At 37.8% G+C, this 25,940-nt stretch overlaps 1 protein-coding gene across 3 annotated transcripts in view; it reads left to right on the forward strand.

The window, feature by feature from the left end:
• slc12a5a (solute carrier family 12 member 5a) overlaps window positions 1–25,940 on the forward strand; it is a 213,597-nt gene that overhangs the window by 166,445 nt on the left and 21,212 nt on the right. For all 3 annotated transcript variants that reach the window (XM_062997491.1, XM_062997492.1, XM_062997493.1), the window contains 7 exons: window positions 2,392–2,538; window positions 16,686–16,740; window positions 18,189–18,319; window positions 22,243–22,490; window positions 23,731–23,942; window positions 24,120–24,287; window positions 25,200–25,298. In XM_062997491.1, coding sequence (XP_062853561.1) covers window positions 2,392–2,538; window positions 16,686–16,740; window positions 18,189–18,319; window positions 22,243–22,490; window positions 23,731–23,942; window positions 24,120–24,287; window positions 25,200–25,298 — 1,060 coding nt within the window. The remainder of the gene's footprint in view (window positions 1–2,391; window positions 2,539–16,685; window positions 16,741–18,188; window positions 18,320–22,242; window positions 22,491–23,730; window positions 23,943–24,119; window positions 24,288–25,199; window positions 25,299–25,940) is intronic.

A 25,940-nucleotide genomic window follows, 5' to 3' on the forward strand; every position in this document is an offset into this window, starting at 1 on the left:
CAAGGCTGTGAACTTTTTTTCAACAAGAATAGCAACAGTGTTAACAAGAGTCATGGTTCACTGCACATCCTTTTCTCACCACTAATCCAAAGTTGTAGATTGTTTGAGATGCACAGTCACTAGAAACCTGAGGTACCTGAGCCACCAATGCCATTATGCCAATCTAATATTTGGGAAACAGCTGGTCATTTAATTAATTGCTAAATTGCAGCTAATCAAACGCAAGCATTTTCTGCTTTGTGTTAGAAACATATTGGTTATTGAACAAGAAAAACAAAATAGATAAAATCTTAAAATAGAGTTAAAAAAGAATGTTGTTCTTTAAACTGAAATTGTTGTAGCTAATGAACACCCTATACTGTGCGCTAAAGGACAATGATGCTAAATCTAATGAGCATACTACAGTGAAAGGGAACTCTAAATGTGTGAAAATGTGTTCTCTGCTTAGATAAGTCTACGTTTCAGGTTGTTTTCTGGAAAAAAGGAAATTAAGTTGTCCATGTCGAAGACAAAAAGGACCATTCAGAGTGTTATCGACAAAACCTGCAAAAGGCAATAACTGTCATAGTATGAGGGTGCATCAGGGTCCACGGCATGGGTGACTTGTAAATGTGTGAGGGTACTATTGATCCGCAGGTGTATATTTTGCTTTTAGAAAAACCTGCTGCTAGCAAGGCGATGAGAACCAGAAAAGGCATACAGAACCAGGAAAATACAACCCCAAATCAGAAAAAGTAAAATGCAAATAATAAAAAGACACTACTTTCTTACATTTCTTACATTTACTTTGACTTTTGTTTGATTGCAGACAGGATGAACCTGAGATATTTCATGTTTTGTCTGCTCAGCTTCATTTTATTTATTAATAAACATCCGTTCCTGCATATCAGGCCTGCAACACGTTCCAGAAAAGTAAAGCATTTACCACTTTAAATCTTGCCATTCCTTTTCACCACACTTAAAAGACGTTTTGGCACCGAGGATACCAAGTGATTTAATGTTTCAGCTTTTATTTTAGCTTGCTCCCTTGGCCTTTATGTACTGAAATTCCTCCCAATTCCTTGAATCGTTTAATGATATTATGCACCGTAGAAGGAAAAATATGCAAATCCTTTTCAATCTTTCTTTGAGGTTCATTGTTTTTAAACATTTTAATCATTTTCTCAAACATTTGTTGACAAACTGGAGATCCTCTGATCATCTTTGCTCATCAAAGACTCAGCCTTTCCTGGATGCTGCTTTTGTACAATCACCTGTTGACATCACCTGTTTAACATCATTATTTAGTTTTTTCACCTCATTACTAGCCCTAAAGTGCCCCCGTCCCAACGTTTTCTGGAATGTGTTGCAGGCCTGAAATGCAGGAATGGAGATATATTAACAAGTGAAATGAAGCTGAGCAAACAAAACATGAAATATCTTGGGCTCAAACTGTCTGCAATCAAATAAAAGTCAAAGTAAATGTAAGAAACACTACATTTCTATTTTATTTGCATTTTCCATACTGTCCCAACTTTTTTCTGATGTGAGGTTGAATGTATGACATCTGACTGTATAGCAGTCTATTTAATCTAATAACATTTCCTTATTACGTTTTAGTTGTCAGACATTATTTCTGCATTGCATTAGATCACATTAATGCCTAAACTAATCATTAAGGTTAAACCTAATATCACATAGAATTCTTTTTCTCGGTTTTGCATGGATTATTGGATCTTCTAACATGTTATTTTTATTTATTACGGGTTGATTTAATAGAAAAAGCCACTTGCGTTACAAGCTATAAGCCTTTGTGTCATCTATGTATGTATGACCCTGCCTGCATAAGAAGAATTGCAATCTCAGCTGGCATTCTCAACACTACCCATGTCTGGGCATTGATTATTTTGTGTTTGAGTTGTTTTCATTATTTTGTCTCATCTGTATATGAATGATGGTACAGTGGGTAGTGCTGTAGGATCACAGCAAGAAGGGACTGGGTTTGTTTCCCATTCCCACATGGCCAGGGTTCTTTCTGTGTGCAATTTGCTTGTTCTTCTGTGTCCATGTGGGTTTTTTGAGTAACTAAAATATGTCCTAAGTGTGAGTGTGTGTATGTGTGTGAGAGTGTGTGTGAATGTATAACAGCTCTAGGGCACAGCCACAGTACTCTAGTCTCCCCATGCGCTCACCTTGCAAAAACATTCAGAAAGTGATCCGGCTATTTAAATTGCCCCTAAGTGTGAGTGAATAAAAGAATGTGTGAGTGTGTGTTGTCTTGTGATAAGCTAATGCTCCCAAATTGAATGCCTGCTTTGCACCCCATGTCTCTGAGTAGTGCCCTACACACCGTGGATAAATAGTTTAGTGGAAATAAATGAATAAATAAAACCAGTTTATCTCTCTTTACAGGCGCCACGGATGGGAACGCTGATGGGGGTTTATCTTCCCTGTATGCAAAATATTCTGGGTGTGATTCTGTTTCTGAGGATGACATGGATGGTGGGCATTGGAGGAGTCATCGAGTCCTTCATCATCGTCTTCATGTGCTGCTCCACGGTGAGCAAGTCTCAAATAAACACAGCCTAAAACATATACATACTATACTTCTCTACACCAGCACTATTATCTTTTCTCTACTATGTCCTCCAGTCAGCTCTTAAAACTGACTATTCCATGCCATGTGATTTGGAGAAATTTGCTTCATTAGTCTGGTTCATTTGGCCAGTATGAAAATGTCATTTGAATCTGTGTGTGCACCTAATGAACAATACCAGAACACTATCATTTAATTTTACCATTTTTTTACTATTTAATTTATTCATTTTCTCCACTTTTAGAGTATTTAAGGTGTTTTTATTGGCTGCTCCTGTATTTAGGGGGTTACCACAGTGGATCAGTCTGGTCTGCATACGTGATCTGGCACAGTTTTTACACCGGATGCCCTTTCTGTCGCAAACCTTATTTTTATCCAGGCTTGGAACCTGCACTTTATATTAATAGATTACAAAGACATTCACGAAGGTTCTTCAAAAAGTTTCCGCACTTTTTACTCTATTTATTAAGAATTGTGTCATACCAACTTTTCATTACCATCAGCAAAAAATGCACTGATGCACTGCTGCTTTCACATCAACGCATGAAAATCTTCTTCCCCTTAAAGCTTCTTTGAGTGGTCTAAAAAGGTCAAAATCAGATGGCGCTAAATCCGGATTATGAGCTCTCTCTCAGTCTCTCAGACACGACCAATTACTACTCCTCCCACCCTCAACGTTTCCATCGAATATATAAAAGTGCAGAAACTTTTTGAAGATCCCTCGTATATTGTCTTTCTTATGTTTTTAATTAAATACAGGTCTAAAAGGATCTTTAATTTAATGCTGTCTGTTTTATTTTCTGTTTTGAAACTGTCTGAAAGCTTCCACTTAAATGATAATGATCATTATTATTATTATTATTATTATTATTATTATCATTATTATCATTATTATTATTATTGGAATTTTCCCACAACATCAAGTTCAAGTTATTTTGTTGTTGTTGTTTAGTCTGATTTAATTTATTGAAAAAAAATAAAAGTAAAAAGATGCAGACATCTTTAAAGCTTGCTACTAAATTTGTTTATGTGTCTTATTCCAACTGTGAAGTGTGGTGGAAGCAGCTTTATAATTTAGGGCTGTACAGCTTCAGGTCCTAGGGCTCAGGTCCTAGACAGCTTGCATTTTTTTAAATTGTATCATTAATCTGCTAATTGGGGCATCATGGTGGCTCAGTGGGTAGCACTGGCGCCTCACAGCAAAAACGTTCTGGGTTCGATCCCCAGGTGAAGCAGTGTGCGTCCTTTCTGTGTGGAGTTTGCATGTTCTCCCTGTGTCTGTGGGGGTTTCCTCTGAGAGCTCCAGTTTCCTCAAACAGTCTAAAGACATGCACTCAGTTTAACTGGAGATACTAAAATTGCCCTTAAATGTGTGTGTGTGTGTGTGTGTGTGTGTGTGTGTTAAGGTGTGAATGCACCCATTAAGAGCTGGAATAGGCTCCAGCACCACCGCAACCCTAATTAGAATAAGCTGTTTAGAAAGTGAGTGTTCTGTTTATTCTATTTTTTCTTTTACTTGTATATTTCACTATTGTTATTTTTTTATTTCCTTTTTGAATCTTTCATGCTTTTTTATCATTTTATTATTTGTTTACATTTTCAGTTTCAGTATGTCACTGTCAGCTTAAGCTATTTAAAAAAGGAACATTACTACTTATCATCCTCAAATTTAGCATTGCTGTTTTGTGAAGTGAAATGACAAAATAGTCATTAATTAAGATCCAGCCCCGGTTCATCTAGGACAGAGCTAAATTCCTTTGTCATACACCAGTATATCTGTGGCATTTGAACAAAGCTAAAATTAGTGTGAAATAATGAGAATGTGCAAGTATTTCTGTCTTTTAGTCACATTTGTCATATTGAGTGGAAAAAACTCTGTACTTGTTCTAGAAACAATTACCTGACCGCTTGATTTAAACTGCTGTCTAATTTGTTCTGTACAGAGCAAACTGGGACGTGCGTTGGTTATGCTTCTGCTTCTCCAAAATGTAATCCTGTCATTACAAACGGCTCATCCGATCCCATGATTACAAACGACTCATCTGTGATCCAGCAGCTGTGCCGGTCTGAGCTCCAGTTTGAACTTATTGTTCATTTTTAACTGCTTTATCATGGTCAGGGTTTCAGTGAACCCAGTTCCCTTAGGAATACACTGGCTGCAAACAGAAAGACCCCCTAGACAGGCCAACACACACACACATTTGCTCACCTTCTAATATCTGGGGGCAATCTAAAGCAAACAATGTATTGTTTTCATGATTTTGAGTCATGAGAGGAAAACAAATTACCTCAGTCCAGCACCCACTCAACCAGCTGTGGCACCATGCAGCCACTTCAGACTGATACTGCCAGTGTTATTGTTCTGGTATGCTGACCAAGTATTTGCATTTCTTGCTGTTTATGAGCTGTAACATTAAACAAAACCCCACTGTAAGTGTCAGATAACAGTTTCTCTACACATTTATTTTACATCCCACTTACTGTAACTTAAGTAGAGCATAGATAGATAGATAGACAGATAGTTAGTTGGATAGATAGATAGATAGATAGATAGATAGATGGATAGATGGATAGATGGATAGATGGATAGATAGATAGATAGATAGATAGATAGATAGATAGACAGACAGACAGACAGACAGACGATAGATAGACAGACAGACAGACGATAGATAGACAGACAAATAGACAAACAGACAGACTAGATAGATAGACAGACAGTTAGTTAGTTAGTTAGATAGATAGATAGATAGTTAGATAGATAGATAGATAGATAGATAGATAGATAGATAGATAGATAGATAGATAGATAGATAGATAGATAGATAGATAGATAGATAGATTAGATGGATAGATAGATAGATAGATAGATAGATAGATAGATAGATAGATAGATAGATAGATAGATAGATAGATAGATAGATAGATAGATAGATAGATAGCAGTGGCGGCTGCTGGTCTTTCAAAGAGGGGAAGCTCATTGTCGGCTTACATCATAAAATTTGTCAATTTATTTATACATAAATTCTGCCCTCCGTTCCTTTTCAAGAAAATGGCCTGTGATCCTATCGTACCAAGTAGGCGTCTTTTCCTCTCAATGGCCAGCAAATAGCTGTCAATCAAAACAGGATTCAGCCTTTCGACTGCTCCTCCAATCATCTTGCAGAAGCTCCGCGTCCAGACCCGCCCACAGCTCCATTCACCAACAGAGACGCTCAGCGTCCGGGGGCGGGACAAAATCGTGGCATTTATCCAATGACCGGCAAGTTTCAAAGCAATGAAAAAAAAAACTTCCATGCAGTCCCACTGAAGTGAATAGACGCTCAGCTTCTACGGGCAAATGCATTGACGCTACAGGAATGTATGAGAAGTTCGAGTCAGTCGATTTGTGATAAGTAGCTGATTCTGAACGAACTCGTCTTCGAGATGAACGTGTTCTAACGTATTTGTAGTCAATGAAATGTTAACACAACTGTACATATTTGACCATTTAATTTTTGACATTTTAGGGGAAGCTGAGCTTCCCTTGCAGTCTTAGAGAGATCGCCACTGATAGATAGATAGATAGATAGATAGATAGATAGATAGATAGATAGATAGATAGATAGATAGATAGATAGATAGATAGATAGATAGATAGATAGATAGATAGATAGATAGATAGATAGATAGATAGTGCCAGACAGACAGCCAGATTGATAGTGGCTCAGTGTTCAATGATGTCCCGAACCAGTGAAGTGTTATACAGCGTGATTCAAAGTATCCAAGTATCCAAATTATACAAAATGCTCGATTATGCTGTATTGTATGATTGTTATGGTAACCATATTTACAGACAGAAGACAAAGAAAAAAGCAACACATTTTCTACTAGGTAGACTTAAGACAACAAGAGGCACCAGAACAGTGTTATGTGTTTCTAAAAGCCTGTAAATTTGTACTAAAGAGATGGAACACAATTCCTCAGTGTCATTAAAAGTGACCCACCTTGACTATGACCAGGTTAAAGCACTTACTGAAGATGTACACTAAATAAATGAATAAATAAACCTATAACAGACCTCAGAACGTTCTACATTTAAGGTTATACGTCTAACCAGATGTCCTGTAGCAGCCAAGTATGGAGTAAGATGCAATGTAGGGCATGTCTGAATACTTTTAACCGAGCGTGAACTTTTAAAGCTCATCTCCAGTGGGTTCCTTTATGGGCAGCATGCAGCTAAAGATAGAATAAGCCTCTGGGTCACAGCAGAAAATATTTCAATGACTTGTGGTAAAAGGGGCTAGCAGGCTTTTGGCCATGAATAAAAGTAGCTAATCAAAACGTATTTTTGAGAATAATTGTACAATATTTAAAACAAGATGCAATTTATATGTGATAAAATGGGTAATACGGAAGAACCAGGTTCATGTCTCAGTGGTGCTATCAGTTGACTGGGCATCTACACAGACATGATTGGTTATTTCTGAGATGGGGGTGTTATTTCTAAGGTCCTGCAATAGATTGGTGCCCTGTCCAAGGTATTCCTGCCTTATGCCCAGTGTTTCCTGGTAAAACAAGACCCACTGCAATCCTGACCAGCATTACACAATTGTTGAAAATGCAGTGAGATAAAAGGGGGGGGGGGGGGGGGGGGGGTCTTGCCCGAGGTGTGTTAATGCATTGCACCCAGTGACCCTGACCAGGATAAAATGGTGGTAAAACTTAAAAGTGAAATTATTTGTTTGAACGTACTTATGTTGACCCATAGCGGCTGTGGTAACCCAAGCAGCTGTTTCTCCAAATACTTTTTTAACCTGCTTTCACCCTGTTCTTCAATGGTCAGGACCCCCACAGGACCACCACAGAGCAGGTATTATTTAGGTGGTGGATGTGTTAGTGTGTGTTGTGCTGGTATGAGTGGATAAGACACAGCAGCGCTGCTGGAGTTTTTAAACACCTCACTGTCACGGCTGGACTGAATAGTCCACCAACCAAAAATATCCAGCTAACAGCGCCCCATGGGCAGCGTCCTATGACCACTGATGAAGGTCTAGAAGATGACCAACTCAAACAGCAGCAATAGATGAGCGATCTTCTCTGACTTTACATCTACAAAATGGACCAACTAGGTAGGAGTGTCTAATAGAGTGGACAGTGAGTGGACACGGTATTTAACAACTCCAGCAGTGCTGCTGTGTCTGATCCACTCATACCAGCACAACACACACTAACACACCACCACCATGTCATTGTCACTGCAGTGCTGAGAATGATCCACCACCTAAATAATAGCTGCTCTGTGGTGGTCCTGTGGGGGTCCTGATCATTGAAGAACAGGGTGAAAACAGGCTAAAAAGTATGTAGAGAAACAGATGGACTACAGTCAGTAATTGTAGAACTACAAAGTGTTTCTATATGGTAAGTGGAGCTGATAAAAAGGACAGTGTGTGTAGAAACAAGGAGGTGGTTTTAATGTTATGGCTAATTGGTGTATACATATACACATATACAATACAATACAATTCTTTGTTCGGTGCCGAGAGGGTTAAGGGCTCAACAGTGGTGCATGGCAGAGTGGGAATTGAACCCACAACCTTTTAGTTGCTAACTCACAGCTCTAGTCACTTCACAACCACTGTCTCTATAAAAATGTTCCTTTATATTTCAATCTATTCAAAGATGCAGTGGATCGGATGTGATTCAGAAATGTTTTGTGTAGGTGGAAATTCACCCTGGATTTAGGTGATCTGTCTTTGTATTAGCATTAGACTAAATACAGTATTCCCAGTTTGCATCTAGTCTTCCTAGGATAGGCTCTCAAGCCACCCTAACATAATGCAAATAAACAACAAATAAAGCAGTAAATAAATGTGTCCTTTCTAATTAGTCATTAGTCAAAAATGGAAGAATAGTCCCCGGTGCCTTTTCAGCAATTGAAGTCACAGAAAACAATGAATTGCCTTTTTAAATCCACCAATTAGGCACACCATTTTGGGTGAGGATGTAGCAGTTTTTATTCTGTGCTAAAGGAAACAACCGTCCTGTATAATTTTCTTTCTTAAATTGCAGTTTAAAACAATCACTGTCATTGAAGATTAAAATAATTACAGTGCTATATATTCACATTTGAATTTGTTGTAAATTATGGGTAATTAAATGGTATTTTTGTTACTTTTGCTCTCTACAGATGCTTGATGTTTCCAGTAATGCTCTTTGTAAGGATTTTAATGCCCCAGAACTTGAAAAAATGATTTTTTAATGTTAAACCCACTCGGGTGGCCGATTCTAAATATACAGAATGATTTCTGGCTCAAATGAATCGTTCTTGTGCATAAAACAGAAACTAGAGTACTATTAGAGGATGATGAGGTCTTTTAAAAGCTTTTTATTTGTTACTCGCACAAGCCAGGCTAATTAACCAACGTTAGCTATGAACTAACGTCCCCTAAATCAACAAAATCATGGTTGTGGCATAATTTGACATATTACGCTAATTATTAATAAATCATTATGAATCTACATATTCAGAATTTGATACAGAATTCTTACATGTTTGTATATTTTACTATTTTTTTAGCAACTAGCTTGATGGTGGTCTGTGACCTGTCTCCCATATTTTTAGCATTCGCAACATCTATGCTATCTTTGCTGGAAACAAGAGCTTGCTAGGTTGTTTGGTTTATTAGGATTTTAATGTCATGTTTTTTGGTTACATTCAGGAAACGGTAGTTACTCATTACACAAGGTTCATCAGTTCACAAAGTTATATTGAACACAGTCTTGGACAATTTAGTGTCTCCAATTCACCTCACTTGCATGTCTTTGGACTGTGGGAGGAAACCGGAGCACCCGGAGTAAACCCACGCAGACACAGGGAGAACATGCAAACCCCACACAGAAAGGACCCAGACCGCCCCACCTGGGGATCGAACCCAGGACCTTCTTGCTGTGAGGCAACAGTGTTGCCCGAGCTTGCTAGGTGTGTGTTGATGTTACCTATATAAACAAATAAGCAGCTGGTTTTAAGATTTAATAAAATACTTTAATGATGAAAATAAAGTGACTCCCACTCATTCTTTAGCAATGCTAAGTCAGTGAACTGGACTCATAGCTTTTTTTTTTTTGTGGGTTCAACTGGACTCAAAAGCTGTGCTATTTATGTACATAAACTTCTGGTTATAATGGAATATTCTGCCATTTTGCAACTATTAAAGAGTTTGTTATTAAGACTGTATTTATAAAAATAGAAATTACAATATTAAAAGTAAGCTAGTTGAAAGTCTAATGCTCAATACTAATATGTTAAAGGCAGCATCCAGTTGCATACAGCTATATGGGGGTTGGGACAAAGCCAAATCTACACTGACACAAGTTAACATGTCAGGCTTTCTACTGTACATACACAGGTGCCCTGCAATGGACTGTTTTCCCATTCAGCCAGGCTTAAGTCCACCCACAACCATGATCATGACAATGAATAAATACGAAGCCAATTTCAAAAAAGTTGGGACAGTAGGTAAAATGTGTTTGGGAAAGGTATCTAAAAACAGAAAGGGGTAAAATCAGCATAAAAAAAATATTTAATGGATTTCTGTAAATACACACTATTTCTTTTCCTAACACATGCTCAAGCAAAATCACAGTCGTAATTTTAGACCTGAAAGCTTGTTGACGATCAAAAACACCCCTTTTTAAACTTTCCACAAATTAGCTAAAAGCTGATGCCATCATGATTGTCTCTCGCTGTCTTTAAAAAATGATTAAAAACCCACCTCTTTACTAAGCACTTAAGCTGACTTGTACTTACTCACTTACTAATGCTCTTATTCATTTCTTGCAACAACAAAAACAAATTACTGGTTCTAACAGAGTTTCAGCAGATTTGTGTTCTTGGACTGTTGTTTACTTAAACTAGAGTAAGGTAATGTTTACTATGGAAGCACTTCTGTAAGTCGCTCTGGATAAGAGCGTCTGCTAAATGCAGTAAATGTAAATGTCTATAAAAAGAGCATTAATGAGTATCTAGGTGACAATGTATGCATCAAAAAAAAAACTGTAAAAAAATGTAGCTGCCATCAAATTTTAAATGAATGAATATAGACAAAAACAATATAGTTGGTTAGATGAAACATTAAATGTTTACATTTTTTGTTACTGTCTCAGCTGTTTATTATTACATATACATATTATACATTTTTTTTTTTTTTTTTTTTTTTTCAGCATTTAGCAGACGCTTTTATCCAAAGCGACTTACACAATGATCTGAACACGATGAGCAATTGAGGGTTAAGGGCCTTGCTCAAGGACCCAACAGTGGCAACTTGCTGGTGGTGGGGCTTGAACCGGCAACCTTCTGTTTACTAGTCCAGTACCTTAACCACTGAGCTATCACTGGCTCCATTAACTGTGAGAAATGTATTATACTATATTAGATTTACAAAAAAAATGCATTTGGTACAGGCCTGAAAATAGATTTTTTTCCTCAGATTTTTTTTTCACCCAGAGAGCTCGATGTGTGTGTTTTAAAAGGCTGTTTAAGAGTCAGCCTGCATTTCTGAGTCTCTATTCTCCAGATAACCAATATCAACTACCAAGATCAAGCATTTACAAAATGGCTTGCTCCCTAAAGGAGCCCAGTACGTCAGATTCAATAATGTCTGTTTAAGCTCTATAGAAAGTGTTAATGCCAAGCTCTCTCTCTCTCTCTCTCTCTCTCTCTCTCTCTCTGCTTCTCTCTTCTCTGACTAATGTCTCAGATCTTTCATTTAAATCAGGTAAATAGAGGAATCTGTATTATTAACACTAAGGTAAAATTGTCATTATTATCACCAGTCCAGACCAGGGATGCAGGGTTATAACAGTTAAAGCTGCAGTACGTAACTTTGGGATTGTTGTATAATTATTACTGGCTTGTACTTTGGTGGTGCTGCAGTAAATTATGCTAGACCAGTTATGCTGGGATCCAGGATTTGAATCCCCAATGGTGCTATTTGATGGTCAGGCTTCTACATACAGACACATTTGGATATTCCTTCGGGGGAAAGATGTTGGGGTGGAATGGATTGGTGCCCTGTCTGGGGAACTTGGACCCATCGCCAGCCCGACCAGGGTAAAGCAGTGGTAAAATATGAAAATAAACATATATTACAGCCTTGTAAGTAAGTAAGTAAGTGACTCAGGAAGCATATTTTGTAAATCAGTGGTTCTGAAATGGTTCCGAACAGTTTAATTGGCAACACCGTCTAATGTCGTAATGCCGTCTAATGTCGTACTCCGACATTAGACGGTGTTGCCAATTCCCAGTCCCTAAACAAATGTTTTTGGAAGAAAACTAAAGTACCTGAAGAAAATACACTCAGGCTGTAGGTGGATATTTGGATCAAACCTAGGTCTTTGAAACTGTTTAATACCACCTGCAACATAACAATGCCACTTCTTAATGATAATGAATAATAATACTCTTATAACTTAAACTTAATTTATATAATAACATCTTAAGATCTTGGCGCAGCGGTAAAATACGCTAGCACACCAGAGCTGGGATTTCGAATACATCGTATCAATTCTCAGCTCTGTCATCCGGCTGGGCTTGGCGGCTATATGAACAAGGCTCGGCTGTTGTTCATACAGGGTTAGGGAGCCGGATAGGGACCTCATAACTGATGCAATTACGACCTCTGCTGGCTGGTTGATGGCGTCTGCACAGAGTAGAGGAATAATGCTGATCAGGGTGTGGCTCTCCGTGCACAGGGCTGATTCGCATATAAACTCGGCTGGTGCAGGTGAAAAAATGCAGTCGGCTACTGCTCACTTATCGGACAGGACGTGTATCAGTTCGGGTCAGCACCAGAAGAGAGGAAGCCTAACGCAATTGGGTAAAAATTGGACGCTCTAAAAATCGGGAGTAAAAGGGAGAAAATGCACTTAAAAAAAGACCCTAGCTTTGATTTTTTCAGCATCTTGTTTTACCTTATTTACTGTCTAGTACTTTTGCTACAACTAGATGGCAGACAAAAGTGTCTACTAATGGGGACAACAGGTCTAAGTTAAGCAGAACGATGTATAAGGCATAACAAAGCCAAAATGCAATGCCCGAATATGTGACCGCAGGGTCTCAAGAGGATAGAATAAAATTGTGTTGCAGCAGGTAGTGAGTGAACCTGAGTTCAAACCTTGCCTTTGGTCAGTGTATGTTCTTTTCTAATCACAATGTCTAAATAACAGTAATACAGTCATATGATCATTTATTTAGTAGCTACAGTGTGAATCAAGAGACAGTCGTGGAAAGTCATGTGACATTTGCATCTCAGGCCATTTGATCTAATTATGTTCAGTAAAAGTAAAGCTTCCATGCACCAAAAATGGAGAAACAGGACCCGTGGACCCATGAGAAACACCCCTAAAATTGGAGCTAATTCTAAACAATCGTTCCAGTTCTTATAGTACCTTCATAGTCCAGACAAGCGTACAACATCTCATCATTCTGTGCTTGTGTACGTGGCTAGCAGAAGCCATGCTTTGCTTTCGCCAGCTGAAAGCTGAACCTTGACGAGGTAGGCAGCTAAGGCAACGTCTCACTATAGCATGTTTCTCATGGCAACAGGAATGCAAAGAGAACTGATTATTTTATAGAGAGAAACATTACTCATCCAGAAGAATTGATGTCCAGGGCTAACCTAAAACATTAATAATGGCCCTGGATACCAGTAACAGAGCCACCCCCGTTTGTGCCATTTTAAGCACATAACTTGGCCTTGTTTTATGGCAGGAGGTCAAGTGAAAGCTGATGTGTACATTTATTACTGTTTTTACATACTGGTATTTTAAAGGACAGTTACGTTTTCAAATCATGTACTAAAATGTCGGCATTGTCTCAGTATGTTGTGGTTTGACCCCGGGGTTATAGTGAATTTGATTGCTGTTGTGTAAACATGTATTCACGGTGCTCTTAATGTACCTGAGCAAGGCAACACACCTTGAAATTAGTAGACACATTCAGTCCCAGCATTTACAGAGACTACACCAACACCACTTTGGTAAACATTGCACTTTTACCACAGAAAGCCATTATAGATTAGGGTTACTTTATTGTATTTATTTTGGTATCTTTCCTTAGACTGATATGAAGCACAGTGGCACAGCAGGTAGTGTTAGTACTTTAAGTTATCTACAGTGTCCTGGGTTGGGTAGCACCATAGTACCAGTATTCAGAATACAAAAATGAAGTACTGGTATTCAGTCCAAAATACATTTTTGAGAAGGCAAATTTAAATATAGAGGCCCATACTGTTACCATGAAGCTGGTAACAGTATATTTTTAAACAAGCTAATAAGGATTGTGATGTTTTATGTCTGTAATCCTTCTTGGAATGTTCTCATACACATCCAGAATAATGTTAGTGCATTCTTCAAGGAAAAATCTTGATCTCAGTTGGAAAATTAACGTTTTTAATGGGTGAAGAAGGTGGAGACCTGCTTCACAGTCTGCACTTCTTATATTCCATCTTTAATTCTGGTTATTGTAAAGTCCGTGAAAGGTGTTTGACGTCATCCTGATGCTTATAAAACTCTTACAGTATATGTTAACGGCTACAGAACATACAAACTGATCGTTGGACAAAATGAGTCAATATGAAAGCTGCCCAAACCATTATGGATTTCTTTCTGTGCTGGCCAGTTTCCTGGCAGTCTCCAAACAAAACAAATATCATTATGTAGAAAATTTTGTTATATTTGACTCATCAGACCATATTAGATTTTTTACCATTGTGTAGGGGTTCAGGTTTGTGCTCTTTACAGTAAGTTGGCTTGTTGTCCTTTAATATAAGCTGATTACAAAATGCTGTATTGTTATAAATTCCAATTTTGTTAAGCCTATGATTTAAAGCTTTTGTTAGGTCTTGGTTATAGAGGTTTTTTTTTTTTTATTAATTTCCGTGGTTAGTTCATTAGCTATCCTGTAAAACAGGGGGGTTCAATCATATCCACAAACGGTCAACATGGCTGCTTATGGGTTTAAAGACCAGTACTGACGTATTAAACAGCAAGAATCAAATGTGCTTGTGCTCGGCTGGTATGAAAACCTACAACCACACCAGTCCTCTTTTACTGAGCTTTGACTTGCACTCACCAGAAAGCATTAGCATATTTTTTAATTATTGTGACTGATGTGCCTTTACCTTTACCATCCATCACCTGTCCTTACTGGAACTCAGTAAAATGCTTTAAAATGTCATATATCTAAATGCTTATTGTCAGAGCTCTTGTATGGCTTTGACATGCTGTTAGTTGCTGATCAGCGAAGTGAATAATCTTTTAATGTGGTGCTTTGACTCTTTTTTTACCACGTATTAGTTAAATAGAGACGATTAAATGCGTGACCTCAGAAATAATCAAGCTTTAGAAAAGGGTTTCCATTAACTAGGGTATTTGCCCCAGTAATACAGGCTGACTGGAGTTTAAATGTTATAACTGATTGATTTTAGCTTCCAGCTCATACAAAATTCCCCAGCCATTCAGAGCATATATTTCTCATGACATTAGCATACTGTATGTATTTATTTAGTAAGATTATTTGTGTATTCTACTGTGATTAGGAGTGTACATTGGGTACTATAATTTGTCTAATAGAGTGCAAGTGGACTTGTCTTTACTTTGGCTTCATCAGATAAAGCACTTAAACAATAAAGGGCTTATCAGATCTCCTTAGAGTCCTCATTACTCATTTAATCTGATTTACACTAACCTCCAGCACTTCACACAATACACACCTGACCTTAAATAACACACTCATACTCTCATTCTCTATCACATGAAAGGATATCACATAAGGTCACACCACCCCAGGCTGTGCCAACTCAAAAAAAAACAAAACATTTTGCTTACAATGGAATATGCTATTATACCCAAGACCGTTACCCTCCAAAGGTGGTAAATGGTCTTTTAAAGTTTTAATGTAATTTTAATAGTAAAAAGAAAGTATCATAAAAAATTATCTTGCCTTTCTTCTCTCTTTCCTGTCTTAGTTTTTCTTTCTTTTCATTTTTGGTAACCCGATTTTTATTTAAAATGAGACTAGATGCTCTACTCCTCATTTACAGTTTACTGCTAGCAAGTACCATTCAAATCTTTGTTTAACTGACAAAGGTGGAAAGAAAAGATTTCCAATGTTTTCACTAATCAACTTCATGATATTTTGTAAATACAAACACATTTAGAAATTGATGTCTGCAACACACTTCAAAAAAGTTGGGACAGAGGCGAAATGAGAGTGAAAAGTTTATAGAATGGCAGGTAAATTGGTAACAAGTGAAGGAGTCATATGGGGGATCCACCAAAGGATCAGTCTTTAATGGTGGGTTGTGGCTCAACATTTTGTGCCAAACTTTAAGAGAGAATTGTCAGTCAGTTCAATTCAGGGATTCAGGGAATCATTTTCCTGAAAATGAAAACATTGAAAATCTTTTCTTTCTACTTTTGTCAGTAAAATAAAGATTCAAGAGAATTAGCAAAGCACAGATTCTTCATTATATTGCGTTGCATTTTGTAACATATGCTACAATAAGTGCTCATAAAAAGTATTATAAATTTATGATTTCTAATGATGCCTGTATTCTGCTGGTTGGGTTCTTGCACATGAATACACACCCTGAGGACCAGGGTTCACTGCCTTTCTGTGGATCTGGGTTTTATCCTCACCTTTAGTCATTGTCTTTTAATAAAAAATGACAGTTTCCTACTGATACACTGGTTTCATTCCAATAGGTGAGTGCTCTCAGGCACCCAAGGGCATTGTGTCCAGGTTGTATTTCTACCTTGCATTTAATGTTTACCAAAGTATACCTCAGACAGGTTTTGATGTACTATAATATAGGCGGTGGATTATTTATGAATAAGAATTCAAATAAATGAAGATAATGTGCCAGGATTTCATTAAAATTCATATGTAAAAAATCATGTGTAATTGCTAACCACCAATCCTTCTATGAAAACTTTTCATACAGTTCCATGGTTCTGATTTATATACATTTGTAGTTGTAAGACTATATTAGGCATTTAAATTATACTTATAAAATCTGACATATAAACATATTTAATCACAAATTTTATTTGTGCACTGTTTACACAGACCATGTTGACAGCAATCTCGATGAGTGCCATTGCCACCAATGGAGTAGTACCAGGTAAGTGACATCCTTTCCTCTACCCATACATTTGTCTGTATTGACTATTGACTACTTATATTCACTACCTGCATTCCCCTTGCTCAATAATATTTAGACATTTAGTCCAAAATCTAAAACGATCTACAATCCCAAATCAGAAAAAGTTGGGACAGCATGGAAAATGCAAATAATAAAAAAAAAACACAGAGTTTCTTACATTGACTTTTATTTCACTGCAGACAGGATGAACCTGAGATATTTCATGTTTTGTACGCTCAACTTCATTTCATTTATTAATAAACATCCATTTATTCGTTTCATTTATTAATAAACATTCCTGCATTTCACGCTTACAACACATTCCAAAAAAAGTAGAGACAGTAAAACATTTACCACTTTAATGTTGCAGGCCTGAAATGCAGGAATGGATGTATATTAAATGAAATGAAGTTGAGCAAACAAAACATGAAATATCTTAGGTCCAAACTGTCTGCAATGAAATAAAAGTTAATATGTATAATCAAATAAAAGTAAATGAAAGGAACACTGCATTTTTATTTTATTTGCATTTTCCACACTGTCCCAACTTTTTCTGATTTGGGGTTGTATTATAAAAAGCTGCCATAATATAAAGGCATTTAGTGGTACAGTTAGTAGAGTCCAATCTTTTACATTTCTAAAACTTGCAGAAGGTGACCAGTCTAGTGGTCTGTCTGAATTGGCCCTAGGTGTCAGAGAGAGAATGTGTGCAATGGATAGTTCTGGAATAGATCTGGAATAACAAGAGACAAGCTTAAGTGGCTCCTCCTGATGTAAAAAAGAGGTTAGCAATATAATTTTTTTGTACTGCCAGCATTTGTTTGTCATGGTTACTATTCTTCTGTTAATAAGAAAAAAGCCAACAAAGAAAGCCTTTATATAAACCTCTCCTTAACTTGGGATAATGACTTCAAAATCAAATACGTATTGTACATATTTTCTACATCAATAAAACCCCATTAAATAACTGGCTACTAGAAAGAACATGTACATAGAATAATTAATCAATCCCTAGGCAAAGCACTCCACAGATCAGGAAACTATTGCTTTAAATTTCAACTACTAGCAACAGTACCTCCTGGCTATGTCTAGATCAATGTCCTCCAAACGCATATTTATGCGTCCATTATCTTTAATTAAACTCTATATTAAATAAACAGTCTCAGCCTCACCTCCTGATCGAGCAGAGCAAGAGTGGAGAAAATAGCTGGCTCCAATACTAAAAGGATAATATTAGCCCCTTGTCCTTGTGTCCACGCTGTACACAGCCTCTCATTTATTCTACATATCAGGAATTACAGTAATTGGGGGCTTTTCTGATTTGTCAGAGTAGCACTAATACAAAATTCACTTCTAGTAAATGAAATGCACTGTGTAATAGTGTGGCTGACTTTATTACTGATGTTTGTATGTGTGTGCTTTAACAGCTGGAGGTTCCTACTACATGATCTCTCGTTCCCTTGGTCCAGAGTTTGGTGGCGCTGTGGGGATCTGTTTCTACCTGGGCACCACTTTTGCTGGAGCTATGTACATTCTGGGCTGTATAGAGATCCTACTGGTATGAGGATATTATGCTTTTTTTCACAATTCCAGTAGGTTTGGGCCAGTAGACAGTTGAATGACACATTGCCTAATGCAACAAGTCTTTGACCTTCTAATGGGACATGGTTCAGTGTGTGTATTATTATTGGGTGTGCTCAGGTGGCGCAGCAGTGAATTATTATAGCCGACTACCACTGGAATCCAGGGTTTGACCACAGTGCTATAGGCTGGTCGGATATGTACATTCAGACATCATTGGCTTCGTCCTAGTGGGTGGTTGAGGGCCTGCAATGGTTTAGCTTCCTCTCCAGGGTGTGTAACTGTAATACTTTCAGTAATTCTTGAGAAAACTGAAACCACTGCGACCCTGATCTTGATAAAGCGTTGACCATTTTTCCAAAAAATACCTTTAAAAACAATTGGAGGCGCAGATCCACATATGACACCCCCCCCCCCCCCCCCCCCCATCATTTCAGGGGAAAAGATGCAGTCGGCTACTGCACACGTGTTGGAGGGGTCGTGTGTTAGTCTTGGCTCTCCTCGACTAGGGTCAAAGTCTGACAATAAAAATGCTTTTGAATGAATGAATGAATCATATTGTGGAAAAGCTTTCCAGAGGAGTGGGGGCTATTATAGCCACAAAGGGAAGATCAACTTTATTTTAATGCACATGGTTTTGAAATGGGATGTCTAATAAGCTCATAGTCAGGCATAAACATGCTATGGGCCAATTTGTGTTCTTAATTAATCTTATACATGCAATTATTTGTATATTTATTTAACTAATGGTTAAAATCAGTGTGCATATACTTTAAGATTGTTGGAGTCTTTTTTCTCCTTTGGTAGGATAATCTGTTCTGTATTGAAGTCATTTAAATACTTTGGAGTCCTTTTTTCACATGTGATTCTTTTCTCCTTTTGCTCTTGGGATACATGATGTACACCGATCAGGCATAACATTATGACCACTGGCAGGTGAAGTGAATAACACTGATTATCTCTTCATCACGGCACCTGTTAGTGGGTGGGTTATATTAGGCAGCAAGTGAACATTTTATCCTCAAAGTTAATGTGTTAAGAGCAGGCAAAATGGGCAAGTGTAAGGATTTGAGCAAGTTAGACAAGGACCAAATTTGATGGCTAAACGACTGAGCAGCTCTTGTGGGGTGTTCCCGGTCTGCAGTGGTCAGTATGTATTAAAAGTGGTCCAAGGAAGGAAGAGTGGTAAACCAGCAACAGGGTCATGGGCGGCCAAGGCTCACTGATGCATGTGGGGAGCGAAGGCTGGCCCGTGTGGTCCGATCCAACAGAGGAGCTACTGTAGCTCAGATTGCTGAAGAAGTTAATGCTGGTTCTGATAGAAAGGTGTCAGAATACACAGTGCATCACAGTTTGTTGCGTATGAGGGCTGCAAAATGGGGACCAACACAATATTAGGAAGGTGGTCATAATGTTATGCCTGATCGGTGTATATACCTATTATTTGTTGCTTTTTCACCAAGGTTTACCTCTGTTGCTCCCCTATATTTAATCAATTTCTTTCTCTCTTGATCTCGCTCTTTCTCTCTCACTCACTCTCTCATTACTGAGTAGAAGAAAAACATTGTGCATTACTGAATGAAAATGTGATGAGCATGTCAGGTTGCTTTAAGTTATCCACACACACGCACACACACACACATTAACATTCCTAAGTGTCCTTCAGAACCCATGGGTGTTTATACTGCTGCTAAGTTAACATTTTGTGCACCATTATTGGAGGTGAGCTCCTCAGTGGCCTCAGTCCAGTTTTATTCTCCTGTCAAGGAAAAGAAACAAATAATTTAATTTAAACAAGCGCTTTGAGACTTTGACACAAATTGTAACCCTGGAGATGTAATATGATGAATAGGTCACCATGACAACTAGCCATCCACACGTTTGCATGTGTGGGCATTCATTAAATCATAAAAACGTATGAATTTTTCCTGTGGGTAAAGTGGAAATCAGTTTAACTAACTGTGCAGTATTCAAGGCATTCTGATATAAAACTTAAGGGGCTGTGAAGTCCAACGTGCTCCCATTTAGCTTTATTAGAAAGTGAATTAATGTGCCTTAATGGTAAGTAATCTATATGCTTAATTCCACACCAGACTGGTTCAGTTAGTTACAATGGCACAGAACAAAATGAGTTTTAGGTTGGTGTTATTCCTCAGCCAGAGTCATCTAATTATTAGAGTTCAGATCCAGTGGTAAAACATGTGTATAAAATCAATTATACATAAAAAATATAAAATTTTATATGTTTTCAGCTTTGTGGTAACATTTTTAAAGGTCATTTCGTTCAGTGGCTTGTAAAAAGCCCTGACCTCAAACACCTTAGGATTGAACATAAACGCTTATTTTGATCCAAACCTTCTCACCCAAATTTAGTGCCTGTTTTCACAGATGCTTTTTTGACTGTTGGCAGTGATTTTTGGCACAAATATGATGACGTTAGTCATTTTTTTTATCATTTACTGACACAGACTTTTCAGTACAGTCTACATATTCTTAATAGAGTTGAAATATTAAAAGGCCTTTCCAAAAGCTTAATTTTCACCCAGTTTTGCTATAAATCTTTTTTTATTATTATTTTAAAATTTTCCTCCCAATCTAGTGTGCAGTAGCTGACTGCATATTTCCACCTGCACACAGCGAGTTCATCTGTGGATCAGCTTTGTGTACGGAGAGTCACACCCTGTCCACATTATCCCTCGACTCTGTGCAGGCACCATCAACCAACCAGCAGAGGTCGTAATTGCATCAGTTATGAGGTTTCCTATTTGGCTTCCCACCCTGTATGAACAACAAGCCAATCGTTGTTCATATAGCCGCCCAGCCCAGCCAGATGGCAGAGCTGAGTTTTGAACCAACGAGTTCGAAATGTAAGCTCTGCTGTGCTAGCGTGTTTTACCGCTGCGCCACCTGAGCAGCTCCAAATCTTTCTGGCTGCACCTGCATCTGATACACTAATACCAGTAACACACACGACCATGTCATTACCACATTAGTGTCAATGCAGTGCTGAGATTGGTCCACCACCTAAATAACAAGGTCATTTATTTCTATTGATTAACAGTCAGTAATTGACTGTAGCCCATATTTTTGCACTTTTAAATGCTAAAAGTGTATGTACTGTTATAAATGTTATGTTTTATTCTGTACTGTTATTTTGGATATACAGATTTGTTCATGAGCATCTCCGTCTGCATTATAAACACCTTAATACTTCACTACATTAGGCATTTTGTTTTTTAACCAAAGAAACAAATGTGACAAAAAATACAAGCAATTAAAGTTTAATAGCCTAGCAGGGCCCCAACAGTAGCAACTCTGTGCTGGTGGAGTTGAACCCACAGCCTTCCAATCAATAGTCAAGCACCTTAACTACTGAAGTGTGCCTTCTCTTCTGAATTAATAAATAAATCTATGTTCATTAGTGCTGTTTTATTTTTAATTTTATTAGGTAAAAACAATATGTGATGTGACTGAGTTTGCTTTTGGGAAAATTACCTCCTCCTATAAACGCCTACATGCTAGTGCATTCTAGTTAGATTTGCACAGATACTAAATGTGTTTAAGAATAGTTAAACAGCTTCTTGTTACAAATGAGTATTAAAACTATTGTTTTTAAAAGCACTATTAAAAAGCAGTTCAAGTTCACTAATTTTAATTATAAGTAGAGTTTTGCTCACAAAAGTCTGCACGGCTTAGCCATTCATTGTTGCAAACTTTATTGAGGTAAATATAGTTGTATGTTGTAAGCTACTGCTTCTCAGTGTTCAATTGCTCCCAGTATTTATACATTGTTCTATTTGTGTTTGCTTACAACACAGTACTATAGTGAATGCACTGCATATTTACCGAGTTATTTGACACTTTTTATCTTACCTGTTAATTCTTTCTGTCTACCTGTAGATCTATATAGTGCCACAGGCAGCCATCTTTAAAATGGAAGATTTGGAGGGCTCAGAAGCTGAGGCTGCCATGTTAAATAACATGCGAGTGTATGGCTCCATAGTGCTGACCTTCATGGTGGTGGTGGTGTTTGTAGGGGTGAAGTACGTCAATAAGCTGGCACTGGTCTTCCTGGCCTGTGTTATTTGTTCCATCCTGGCCGTCTATGCTGGTGTCATCAAAACATCCTTTGATCCGCCTGTGTTTCCGTAAGCACAAGATGGTTTTCTAGTTCTTTTTTTGTGTTATTAAAAGCTTAAGTTGGTTAAATCAAATAGTTCAGTAAATTGCGGGCTATTACAATATGTATTTAGTAGCAGTGCTTTTATAGGCTAATTAAATTAGTATTCATTGACAAGTCCTCCTATAGTACTCTTATTAAAGTCTTAAGGAGGGTACAGGTAATAAGGTGGGTAAAGTAGCAAAATGTTTAGTAAAAGTAGTAGTAATATACATATTTGGCTATGGACTCAAATCTTTTGTAGTAGTAAAATACTAAATAATAATTTATTTATTAATTAATGGTTAATTCTGTGTTGACACCCCTCCCAACTACTGGGTTTAAGTGTTACAGCCACACCCATTTCCTACAAGTGTAAAATCAATTATATAAAATAAATTATACACTGTTTGGCCAAATTATCATGACCATCCACCTTATATAAAATAAACTTCTGACCCACCAAGACAGGAACCTCTAAACCTCTAAAAAAATCCTGTGGTACCTGTTACCATGTTATTACCAAGTAGTTTTTTTTTCTACTACTTGTACAGTTGAATTATCTTACAGTGCATCCTGGTGTCATCTCTTCTCTGGTTAAACAACACATTTGACCAAGAGAAAGTAGGATGTATCAAACCAGCTATTAGTTGCTTCTGATTAGCATGGGCACTTTGGTCTGTGACACTTCCAGGCACACTTTAAAATCTTGTTGAAAGCTTGCTCAGAAGCATGGAGGCTGTTATAGCTGCAAAGAGGGGGGTAACATTGTATAAAGTCTCATAGTTTTCCTATGTATAACAAGTTCATGGTAAGGTTTCCACATACTTTTGGCCTTAATATAGTATTATTATTAATAGTAATAAAAACCCATGTCATTTCAGACTTTAAGATGTGATGTTTTGAATAAATGTGAGTGTTTCCTAAGCCAAAAAACTACCAAATCATACCAAATAACACAAAACCTAAAATTAAACTGACATAGTAAAAGCAGGAATGATATGATGCCTAAATATAAATGACAGTGTAGGATTACTTACGAGAATCTCGCAGCCCTGGGTGGACACAAAACAAATGCTGAACATGGCTGGAAAAACAGCTGCTGTAGGTCTTATTGGAAAAGCAAAGAGGCATAAATCCAATTTTTAAAAAAGGGGCTCAGGTGATTTGTGTATTTGAAAAAAATTGAATATAAAACAAAATCTCTTTTGGATGTTTATCTTGTTCAGAGTGTGTGTTCTGGGGAACCGGACGTTGGTGTGGAAGGGATTTGATGTATGTGCCAAGGTGATAGAGAAAGATAATGCCACAGTCACCACCAAACTCTGGAGTCTCTTCTGTGATTCGGAGTTGCTCAATGCTACCTGCGACAGCTATTTCACCAACAACAATGTGACTGAAATACAGGGCATTCCTGGAATTACTAGTGGCATTATTAAAGGTACGAACACACATACACACAGAATTGGTATTTTATCCAAACGTCTTACCTAAAATGATTTATAGCTTAGCTTTTAGGCTCCTTAGAGTATAGATGTTACCAATAGCCGCACCAGCTTGATAAAATTGCATTTTTGTCATGCTAACATTATTCATTTGTCTCTCTCTTTTTTCCCAGAGAACTTGTTTGGAAATTACATGGAGAAGGGTTCTTATGTCGCAAAGGTGGGCCTTTCATCTGTGGAAGACCCAGATGCTGTGCCAACCAACACTAAAAACTTTGTGCTAGCTGACATTACCACCTTCTTTACTCTCTTGGTTGGGATCTACTTCCCTTCTGTCACAGGTCAGTACTTAGGATCTAGCACCAACAGAACACTGAATCTTAAATGGGGAAACAACTAAATTGTCCTCCTAGGTTTGCTGATTAAAACACTATATTATTAGCATTGCCATTAGTTCATTCAGTCCATTTGAAAACTACTTTGGATAAATTTCTTAAAATGTTTCAATTGATGAGGGAATACAGAGAGCATGGAGTGCTCATCCATGTATAATTAAATAAATAAATTTTCTTTACATTTTTTTAGATTAAGCTATTTGACCAAAAAGACATTTATAAACAGGTTGCACCACCTCTAAGTTGGCCGAGAAGAGCCACAGACTAGTGCCCATCTCTGATTGCTTCTTTATACCAGGCAGTAGTGGCTTTATACTATGTGTGTGTTCCTGCTACTTGTGTTAGTGCCTTGACCAGACATCCAGATTCCCTGTGGCTGCAACAATAAAGAGTAACCCTGACCCCCCTCAGACACAGCCAGTTGTGTCTGTTGATCTGCTGAACTCCTGACCAAGCCAGTTGTATAACTGAGACTCAAACTCTCCTCAGTGGTGGACTAGCATACTAAACTGCTGTAATAATTTGATAAAACAATGTGTTGTGCTTGGATGCTGCAGTGATCTAATGCGACCTGTGCTGTCGGGTGGCCGTGAATCTACACAGATTGATTGGCTATGTCTGAGGAGGGGTGGCCGAAGCCCTGCAATGAATTGGTGCCCTTTCCAAGGTATTCTTGCCTTGCTCCCAGTTTCTCCCAGTGAAACCAGACCTACTACAGCCTGACCAGATGAAGCGGTTGATGCAAATGAAAAGAAAATTACATTGAATCATTATGGCAACCATAACATCATAGGATTTTTTTTTGTGCTGACAGAACTTTAAAGATGTTTTATATGTATTTTTGTGTGTTTTTAATAGGCATCATGGCGGGTTCGAACCGCTCAGGTGATCTGCGTGATGCTCAGAAGTCAATCCCTATTGGCACCATCATGGCAATCACCACCACCTCCTTCATCTGTATCCTTATATTTACACAGACACACTTCCTAAGAATATACTCTTTACTTTAACCTATTAAACACCTTACATATTAAATAGTATTAACTCATCAGTTTAGCCCGGGCAAAAAAGGAAAAGCAGCTTGTTCAATTTTAAATGATTTAGCAGAAGTGGGAAAAGAATATGTACTTTGTCACTGTTTTTTGGTGTAAGTTAATATTAATAAATATCATGTTTACTTACTACATATTATAAGAAAAACCTACAGGTATACTTAATACTTATAAGGTTTTTTTTTTAATACGACACCAAATGGCAAATGGTAGAACAAGAATGAGGAAATCAGCAAAGATCTTCAGATGTAACAATTTGTATCTCTTATCAAAGATCAGAATTGTCAGCCGCTCAGGTGGCGCAGCAGTAAAAACACATGCTGGGACCAGAGCTGGGATCTCGAATACATCGTATCATATTTCGAATACATCATATCGAATCTCAGCTCTGCCTTGCCGGCTGAGGCTGAGCGGCCACATGAACAACGATTGGCCTGTTGTTCATATGGGCGGGACTAAGCCGGATAGGGTCCCCCTTTCATGACTGGTGCAATTACGACCTCTGCTGGCTGATTGATGGCGCCTGCACAGAGATGAGAAAAGAGTG

Source organism: Trichomycterus rosablanca, chromosome 6, assembly GCF_030014385.1.
Source record: "Trichomycterus rosablanca isolate fTriRos1 chromosome 6, fTriRos1.hap1, whole genome shotgun sequence".
Classification (NCBI taxonomy): Eukaryota; Metazoa; Chordata; class Actinopteri; order Siluriformes; family Trichomycteridae; genus Trichomycterus; species Trichomycterus rosablanca.